Source organism: Anopheles stephensi, chromosome 3 (genome assembly GCF_013141755.1).
Source record: "Anopheles stephensi strain Indian chromosome 3, UCI_ANSTEP_V1.0, whole genome shotgun sequence".
Lineage (NCBI taxonomy): Eukaryota > Metazoa > Arthropoda > Insecta > Diptera > Culicidae > Anopheles > Anopheles stephensi.
Genome location: NC_050203.1, coordinates 54399130 through 54409146, shown reverse-complemented (window position 1 = coordinate 54409146; position 10017 = coordinate 54399130). Strand labels below are relative to the sequence as shown.

At 45.6% G+C, this 10017-nt stretch overlaps 2 protein-coding genes across 10 annotated transcripts; one reads left to right on the top strand and one right to left on the bottom strand.

Annotated features, from left to right (window-relative positions):
- Nucleotides 1-1371: 1371 nt before the first annotated feature.
- Nucleotides 1372-7838, bottom strand: LOC118513375 (eukaryotic initiation factor 4A). 9 transcript variants are annotated; one of them, XM_036059011.1, is made up of 4 exons: nucleotides 7696-7838; nucleotides 4169-4403; nucleotides 2396-3233; nucleotides 1372-2302 (listed from the first exon to the last, which is right to left on the bottom strand). In XM_036059011.1, exons 2-4 carry the CDS (start codon nucleotides 4401-4403, stop codon nucleotides 2158-2160), a joined length of 1218 nt encoding a protein of 405 aa, XP_035914904.1. In that variant the 5' UTR covers nucleotides 7696-7838; the 3' UTR covers nucleotides 1372-2157. The 9 variants fall into 9 exon arrangements, with proteins under 9 accessions (XP_035914904.1, XP_035914906.1, XP_035914908.1 ...); XM_036059013.1 differs by having other exon boundaries at nucleotides 7573-7819; XM_036059015.1 differs by having other exon boundaries at nucleotides 7599-7758.
- Nucleotides 7839-8005: 167 nt separating this feature from the next.
- Nucleotides 8006-10009, top strand: LOC118513374. The gene is made up of 2 exons (XM_036059010.1): nucleotides 8006-8385; nucleotides 8459-10009. Exons 1-2 carry the CDS (start codon nucleotides 8231-8233, stop codon nucleotides 9909-9911), a joined length of 1608 nt encoding a protein of 535 aa, XP_035914903.1. The 5' UTR covers nucleotides 8006-8230; the 3' UTR covers nucleotides 9912-10009.
- Nucleotides 10010-10017: the final 8 nt, after the last annotated feature.

Here is a 10017-nt window from a genome sequence, read left to right as displayed (position 1 = left end):
TCAAGGTGTATGTATTTAGAAGGTGGATTTTTATCGATTTGACAGGGCGACATTTTAGTCGAGTTATGTCAGAGTTTGTTTACAAAATCATATGGTATGGGGCTACCAACATGAACAAACAGCCTCGATTCTCAGTCCTTTGAGCAATTTCGCTAATTTATGGGTCATCTTCGCATATTAAGTGTTGTCCCACAGACGATTGACGATATTTGGTTGCATTTTTCGTCAAAAAATCGCAAGCGATACCACCACCGGCGCCTCCTCCGATGCTGCCGTCACTCTTCTCAATACCCTTCCCCTTGATCACCACGGAACTGTTATGTCAGGTCGAGAAATGTCAATTTGCTCTAAACAACTCTACCTTCTATATCTACATACCTTGATCTGACTCAACTGTGCGCTTCGGGTGAAAGGATACGGCCGCCGGTGCACCAACATCGGATATCCGGTCGATATGGTCAACCGAGGATGACAGTTGATGGAACAGATGAGCATAAAACTTTTACAGACTGGTGTAAAATAATTATCACGACGCTATTTTACACATCCTAGAGCAACCTATGCTAATTTAGAGGCGTTTAAAGGATCTTAAAAATGTTGAAGAAAATGTACATCCCACAAACATGGTTGCTTTCTGGCTCAAAAATGATTTTAAAATAGACGATCCACAAACACAATGTATTGTTTAACTATAAATTGAAATCGAAATTCACAGACATTTCGAAATTATTTTGAAATAATTCTAGAATGTCTACGTAAAACTGTCAACGAACGATTGATATCACCTAACCGGCCTTTTTTTCTACCGCATCGGAACATGACACACCGGAAGTGTACGAAACGGTTAACATTAAACAGCGCCATCTAGTGTCGATTATGACCGGCTGCAGCAAAAGGCAACGGTTATTTAATCGTTACGTTGAATCTCACCCTTCCAACATTTCGGCCGTTATTTTCATCCAATTAAAAGGGAAAATCAAGTCGGGAAATGATAGGCAGGGGGGCCATCTCGAGGATGTACATTGCCAAAGAAAGTCGGATTTTTAACCAGACAACCACCAATACATTCCATATTTTTCTGCGAAATTTCTGGTATTTCTGGATCACCAGGGTTGATGTAGTAGAGGCCCACAAATCCGCTTTCGCTCTCGGGTCTCCGAGAGGGTATATCCGCGATTGCTTCTTTTCGGAATGACCCGGGATCCCTATCCTCTTAAAGCAATTGAAGGGAGTGTGGCCAGCAGTTTAAGAGCAGTGGCGGACAACACAAATTCCACTCCGCTTAGGGAACCTCTCTCTGCAAGGTGCAAACCTGTCGCTCGGTTTCGGTTAGGTCGGGGGGGTTGGTTGTGTGATTCACCGCGTTATTAGTTTCATTTTTTCTGTCCATTTTATTACATCCACGATATTGCCGGCTGTTGTTGTGTTGTTGGTTTGAATAATTTTATTAGCAATAAAAGTAGTAGATTTAGCTTTTTCTTCTGTTATTAATTCCTTTCACACCGCGATTTTTTCCTTTTTTTACTTTACTTTTGTTTATATAGAAGGGACGTGGATGTTCTTGATGTTCCGTAGGGCGCGCTGCTGCTGCTGCTGCTGCTGCGACTGCTTTTTTCTGTAATTCTTGTTTTAATATGCATTCGATCAACGGCTGCGATCGCGTTCACGGGTTCTTCTACCTCTCCTCTTCTGCGCCTCTTCTGTCCCTTACCCCTGCTTACCGCTCTTCTGCTGGCTGATGCTGTGCTGCCAGTGTTGTACTGATGTTGGGATTTTTCTTCACACTTTTCCAAGCTACGCACCACGGGCAATCTTCCTTACGAATCCCTCTCCTCTCAACAAGAAGCTCCTACACTTTTTCCGCCCTCTCCCCTTAGGTAATGTCTCTGGAATCTAGCTTCCGGTTCGGTACTCTCCTTCGAGATACAAACACACACACAATATTACTACCAACACCACGCACCAACACTACCTACACCACACACCACCCACAACAACAGTACTCAGGATGAAGGGAACAAGAGAGGGAGAGCAAGAGAGAGAGAGAGAGATAAAGAGACGACAACACTTGTTTTGCGGTGCGGCGGCGCTGGCCTGCTGTTAGTTTTCTTCTTTGCTTGCTGATTGAGGGAAAACTAATACAATGTTCTTCCGCAATTAAATCATATCAGCCAGATTGGCTGGCATTTCCTCAATTGTTGTGTTGTAGTGCTTCTCGATATCGGCGAGAACCCGCTTGTCTTGTTCGGTAACGAAGTTGATGGCAACTCCCTTACGACCGAATCGTCCACCACGTCCAATTCTGGAAACAAAAACCATATGGGAGGGGTTGCAGCCAATGAGAGCGGATTCAATGATTTTAACACAGTTTTAGCACACACACACACACACTTACCTATGGATGTAATTCTCCCGGAGCGTTGGGAGATCATAATTAATAACTAGCGATACCTGCTGTACGTCGATACCACGAGCGAGCAGATCCGTGGTGATCAACACACGCGACGAGCCGGTACGGAACTGTTTCATGATCAGATCGCGGTCTCGCTGCTCCATGTCGCCGTGCATAGCGGACACGGTGAACGTTTTCGACGTCATCTGCTCGGTCAGCTGGTCGACCTTGCGACGGGTGTTGCAGAATATGACGGCCTGCGTGATCGACAGCGTATCGTACAGATCGCACAGCGTGCCAATCTTCCAGTCCTCGTACTTCACGTCCACGTAGAACTGTCTGATACCTTCCAGTGTCAGCTCCTCCTTCTTCACCAGAATCTTGACCGGGTCGCGCATGAAGTACTGGGACACTTCCAGCACCTCAGCGGGCATCGTAGCGGAGAGCAGGATCACCTGTACATCCGAGGGCAGCTTCCGGAACACATCCTGAATCTGGTCTTTGAAACCGCGCGACAACATCTCGTCGGCCTCGTCGAGGACGAACAGCTTGATGTTGTTGGTGCGCAGCACGTCACGCGAGATCATGTCGTGGACACGACCGGGCGTTCCGACAACGATGTGGCAGCCCTGCTCCAGGCGGCGCATATCGTCGCGAACGTTCGTGCCGCCGATACAGGCGTGGCACTGGGCCTTCAGGAAGTCGCCCAGCGAAATCACCACCTTCTGGATCTGCGACGCCAGCTCGCGAGTCGGAGCCAGAATCAGCGCCTGGCAGCTTTGAATCTCGGTCTGGATCAGCTGCAGAATCGCAATCGAAAATGTAGCGGTCTTTCCAGTACCTACAACATGTCAAACAGGAAGAAAACAACCATTAGTGTTCCATTCGGAGGGAGAAAAAGAGAGAGATTGCTGATAATTGATAACATTTCGCTACTTCCTATAGAATAATCTGTAGAACGCATGTACAAACGTATGACCATGTTAATCATTTATAGATTGAGCATACATTTCCAAAATAGCGTACTATTATTATTGATCTTGCACCACTTTTTGAGGTAAGAATGGATAGATACGATTTTACCTATGTGTTCAAAAAATGATGCTTTACAGTTTACAACACTTCACCTTTGAAGCCACAGCAAAACACAACAACACGCCAGGGACAGCCGACGACAATGGGAATAATGCAATCGAAATTAATTTTATAATTTGATGTGCAAAACCTCGCTTGACTCGCTTTGCCGTACGGGGTACATTTTCAGACAATTCACTTGAAACTTTAAAAAATCGGTTCCATTTCCTACAGACCACGACTGCTTTTAGCGGTCGTAGTGCCAACGGCAAGCAAGAAGTAAATGTTCCTGAAACTGCAATCAGCATGCAGATCTGTTTTCTATTAATATACAAAATATGCTCAACTGGATTAATTTATGAACAACAAAAAACAAAAAACAAAAAGGAAATCACTAAGCAAAGAAGAAAAATCTAAATCCAAAATTCAATTAATTCCACCGTACGCTACAGGCACATGCTTCGAACTCAAAAATCGATATTTTTGTGAGGGTTTCCAAACCAAGGCAAGCGTAATGACGAATATGCTTGTGCTTGTATTGTGCCTGCTCGTTCCTTCTGATGCTGCCTCTGACCCTTTGGCGTGGTCTCTGTGCTCTGTGGTTGTGTGTATGTTGCTTTGCGTGACTTCGACCATATAAAACGTACTACGTTTCTTACAAGACGCTGCTTGCTTCGCGGAGCCCCCGCAGGAACCACTTACCGGATTGCGCTTGGGCAATTACATCGCGCCTCTTCAAGCACGGCACAATTGCGCGTTGCTGGATGGCAGACGGTTTCTCGAAACCGTAAGCGTAGATACCGCGGAGAAGCTCCTCACGCAGACCCATCTGGTCGAAGTTGTCGTACGAATCGTTCCAGTTCGACTCGATCACGCCGTCTGGGTTCATACCGGCGGGCCCATCGTGCGATTGTTGCTCCTGGCGGTTATCATCCATCTGCAATCATACCATTTTTCACGTTTCCACAGCATTATGGGATGTTTCCGAAAAAGAGAGAATAAAAAAACAAACGAAAATTACATTAATTCGATTTTACCATTACCGTACTCCCTTTGCTTGAAGCCCAAATTCTTTTCGTACGACGCTTGTGAGAAGTGTTCCCTGCCTTTTTGCTTTACTTTACGTTTCAATTAATTTGTTTTTTACTATTTCATCCAAACGAAATGTGCCAATTCTTTAACGTAAGGATAGCACAAACTTGTGAAAAAAACCTCCCTATTCAGTGTCCTTTGGCTACTAAGTTTTATACACTTTTAAATTTTTGCTTCGAACAGCACATTAGTGTCCCTTCAGTGCAATATTATCGAAATATAGACGCTTGCTGATTGCGTGAAAGAGAAAGAACCGGCACCAGTTAGCCTCTCGGGCGCATGTGGCTGTACGATGAATGATTCCAGTTTGGAAATATTTCGCCTACTTCTTCTGCTACTTGCCACAAACGATGTAGCGACGACACACTTGACCCCCGCTGCTGCTGGTTTGTATTATTTACGAACTTTCTTTTGCATGTGCAAGCCAAGAAAAGTGTAATCATAGCTTAAGTCGTCACACAATTCTGGAAGTGGCGTTGACTCCACCACGCGTCGCTGATGATGACGTATTATTCATTGTACCGGGAACAAATGAGTAAGCGCGGAGCGGAAGAGTCTTGTTGCCATGGAAAATTATCAATTCCCACTTGCTAAATCCCTCAGTAGTGACGATTATCTTCCTTGCGAGTACAATCACACCGTTAGTTAAATCTCATCACCATTTCCACAATCTTTCGATTGACCGTAGGGGGACGGACGGGAGATCTGATGCCAAAACTATCTAAAAGTACACCATCAACACGCAATACTTTTCACCGATCGCTGGTAACTTGTTGCAATTTTACAAGCAGCAAGAGGTATGAATTACACGTTCGCAAATGTTCACTAACTCGGTTATATGATTAAAATACCTTTTTCTTACAACAAGAAAGCTATTACAAAATCTTTTCGCGTGCTACCCTTGTTAACTCCGTTCTGTCAAAGTTGTCTAAGCATGGCGAAGCCACGAAACGGTACCGAATAGCTTTTCCACCGTGACTCAAACCAGGGCGAAAGAGAGACAGCGTTCAATCCATAGTGGAAGAAAAGAGATGCATTCGCGCCCATTGGAACAAATTGCTTTCTCTTTCGCGCTGCCGCTTGCACCTATCAAAATACCGGCCGGGGAACCGCGATCCGTAGACGCACACTCTAGCTGTCACTTTTGTACCACGTTTTTTGTCTCTTTCTTTTGCGCTGCCAAATGTACTGCTCTATCTCTCTTTCTGTTTCGTTGTCAGGCCCGGTTCCTTCATCGTCTTCCAAGATTACTGCCCGATGCCCGTGATGATGTAGTAACACGGACACACAAAGGTTCGATAGTTTTGTAAAATAATTTTTATAGTACGATGTACGATGGCTCAAAAAAACCAAACTGTTTGCAATTCTAAAATCACAAACTGCACAATCACAGGCATGCAAATTGTTCATAAGCCAAACACAAAAGAAGCTCTCTCACTGGCACATTTCTCGCGTCTGATCAATCCAATCGATGATGACTAACCGGACCTTCACGCTGGAGACGATTTATCGTAGTGCCCTACCTAGTAACGTGATTGAAAAATGGTTCCTATTCGAATAAATGCGTGCGCCTAGCGACCAAAAGCTGTACGATAGAACCCGATATGGGCCAATAAAAAAATAAATCGGAGCTTGAGTCACAGTCACTGGACAGTACGTTTCACAGCACGTAGGCCCTTACATTATGATTACGTCTGCAGTGTCCTGTAACTTATTTTACATTGACATGGACCCTACCTATCTAGCAGATTTAAACTCCTTCGCGGGCACACACTACCACTGGTGATGACAATGACCTCGAAGCGATGACTTAACTGGAGATAATCCCAACTTCTCTCAAAAATCTACAATATGTTAAGCTACATTACGGTACACGGCATATGCATCAGTAATTCCTCGATAACGGTACAGACGAACGAAAAAAAATGCAATGATGACTGCAGAGCAGCATGGAGCAGCTCTATTCTTCTCCCTCCCCGGACAAGAAACAAAGCCACCCTCCGTTCAATGAATCGTAACTTTCCATCGCTTGCTCTCTTTTGTACACTGCACACAGGTCTATCGTTCTGTCTCGCTTTTTCTACCAGCGCGACGGTCGCACCGTCCAGCCAAAACCTAACCTCACAAAATGCGATCCATCGAAAACGGGGACGTGCTGCTCGTGCTGGATGATGTCGTTTTCTACGACATCGTTCTGGCACTTTTTGCCTATTAACGCGTTGCAGTACGTTCTCTTCTACACACAAATCGCCAAGCGTAGTGGCACCGTTCGGTCACTTCGATATGGCCGTCGTCGGGCTGCTGCGATGTCTTGGCATCGAGCAATTTCTATGTCATTATCAAAGCAAGCTGGTGGGCAATAGGCGATCGTGAAAAGCGCTAAAATTAGCGATCGGATGTATCATGCATCATCAGGCCTCGGCCCCAATGGCCGCAGGACAATCGAGGGATGTAACAAAAGGAAAACACGATGAACGTGCGTGACATTGAGCGTGTGAGAGGATGATGCACAGCAGGGCCATGGTGTATGATAACACATTCGTTCCGATGTGAAAGACGGCAAAAAACAAGCTACCGCTTGTGTGCTTTTGCATATCACCAAAAAATCACCAAAGAACTATTTCTCGGTACGTAAGTGCTTCAAACGGTGGTCCTTTCACCCCCAGTGCGCACTGCAACTGCGCCCTAAGGGAAGAGATAGCAGCAGCGGCAGCGCTGGAAACTAGAATAAAAAGTCACGTTATTTGTAAGCGGTTCCTTCGTACGGGCGGCTCTGGCCCATTGGCCGACTGTTAATGGCACATCCGCCAACTTTGGTTGCACTCGCTCTCGCTAGTAGCCCTTAAATTTGTTCCGAAAACTACGCTTCCAGCAAAATCCAACATCCAACACACGGGCGGATGGAGCAGCCATCAGTCTTCAAGAACACGAACGACCACCAGCGCAATGACAGCGCCGCGTTTGCACGGCCTTCGCGCTTGTGCTCGCCCCGTTCGGTGGGGCGATAATCTTACAATTGCGATTTTCACCCTTAATTCACCGAAATTTCGTGCGTATTCGTTCGCCTGCCGATAGGCGCTGGTTTCCTCTCACTTTTGCCACACTTTTCGACCCAATTTCACCCGTTTTTCACGTACGTTTTCACGATTGAAGTTTGGCACTTTTATACACGTGCTGAATTGGATTTTTATAAACCAAGCGAAAGGTCGCCATATTGTCAGATTTGCAGCACGAAGCGGTCGGCGAGCAGCTTTTAGGCGCGAGGGGCGGGGAAGTGGACGAGAAATGGCGAAATACAGGTGGCTCTTTTCGCTCGTGTCGGGCGAACAGGAATACTTTCGCCCGAAAGTGGTTTTTGACAGTCGGTTTTGACAATTGCGGAACAGCATTTCGCCCCGAATATAGAAGCGAGAAATTAAAATCAGATCACAATTAATTACAAAACTTATTTCTACAAACAATTTTAAATTGTATTGGGACTGTGTATTCCAAGAACAAGGCAAATTTTGCACTCTCGATAGAAAGGACCCTAAGTTTGGCATCAAAGTATCGTGCATTATTTCGTTCGTTAAACACAGCATATTTGACTTCCATCAAGTAAACAGATATTTTTCCAAATCAAATTTAAGCAAATCAGCTCTTGAACAAGTTTTTAAGTCAAACCTTTGAAATATGGAGGGTCAGGATATTGTTTCCCACGATGCATATCGCTCCGAAAAAGAATTGCTGAATATCATAAAAAGGAAAGAAAAATATTCGCTCGAAGCCAATCTGTCCAGCTCAAAAGCGCTTCTGCGCCGCCAGGTCGGAAGAAATGGTGATAATTTGTAGGTGTTCGTGTGGTTTACGTTAGGGAACTTTTTCGAACGTTTGTCTTTATCCTGTTTCCTTTCTTTGTAGGTATGATTTGCTGTTACGTTTAGTTTCAAATTTGCTCGATAACGCACCGTCAGACGCCGTTGATCACTTTGAGGAGTATTGCCGACTTGCCAAAATCGATTTCCTTTCTCCGGACTATCGATTCTTGCACCCATCGAAACAGTTGGGAAAGAACGATGGAACGGTGCAGAAACAGGCACTGTTGGCCAAGCAAACTTTAAGCGCATTAGCCGAAACTGAAAACGAAAATGTTTGCTATAATTCGAAGCTTCGTCTGTTCGTTCAAAATGGCTTACATTCGATGGGGTTGGATCTGCCGAAAGGATATGATTACTTTATCAGCTCCCAAATTGTAAAAACGCTCCGCAACAATCCAAACGCTACATCGTGTGAATTCTGGGGCATCGTGAGATCGCTGGGTGGCGCCTATTACGTCCTCGAGGCGAATCTTCGGGACAAAAGCGTCGAGTACTGCCAGTACCAGGGTGTGATTGGAAAGCATCCAGAAATTATAACCAACACCATTGACAGTGTGCTCGAAAGCACGCTACAGCAAACGCGATCATTAAGCATTTTGCCGCAGCTGACGGCTGAATCTTTGGAAAATCTGGCCCAAACGATGGTGAATGAACTGCTCACTAAGCTGCAGCTGGTGGATAGAGAAATAGAGGAGCAACACTGTCGTCTTGATATTGCTTCCCTGCTTACCGAACTAATCGAACGTTTGTCATGCATTTCCTCCGATGGTTCGTCTGAGGATTCTTTCTCCACATTGCTGACCGATCCGTGTGCCGCTTCCCGTACATCCGTACAGTCCACTGCTTCGATGTTGCGCATACGACTCGAGCGCATACAGCTGGAAACGCGTTTGAACAACCGAAAGTATTGGGTGTGTGAAAATCCACGCACCAAACCGTGGCATGAGCTACCGGACATTAGCTTGGAGCAGCTCGAAGCTACCGAAGGGCTGCGAGTGTTTCTGCGCGGCAATCTAGAAGCACCGGTTCCGCATATCGTAAAGAAATTCCACGGGGTGGAGAAAAATCTGCTGCGAGCACTTATTTGTAAAATAAGCTCGCATCGCGATTGTCACATCGATGGGTCCGAGACAAACATCGCACTCGTCCGGTGCCTTTCGGGAGTGTATTGTTCCGTAACCGGCTTTAGCCAGGAGTTGCTGCAGGAAAGGGCCGAACGTTGGTGGGAACGGAAGAACCAAGGCCTGCAGTACTGGCAATCGGAAACTTGGCCTGGCCTTTGTACCTTCAACGATGGAGAACAGTTTCGCTGCTATTACACTGGCTGGGGGCTGGAAAAGCGAAGCAATTGGTACTGTCCGGTTGTACGCGTACCGAAGATGGCTAGCGAATACGACGATGCCCCTGTTCGGAACAGCGAGATTTCGCAGCGCACAGAAGAAATCAATTTCGACGATGCTCTTTCGAACATATCCTCCCGAAACTCGAACGAATAATTGTAATGCATTTGTTTAGCTGTACAATTTGTGAATCGAAAGCGCGGAAATAAATATCCAACGACTTCAATGGGTTTAAAATTTCAAAGTTATACAAACCGCTGTT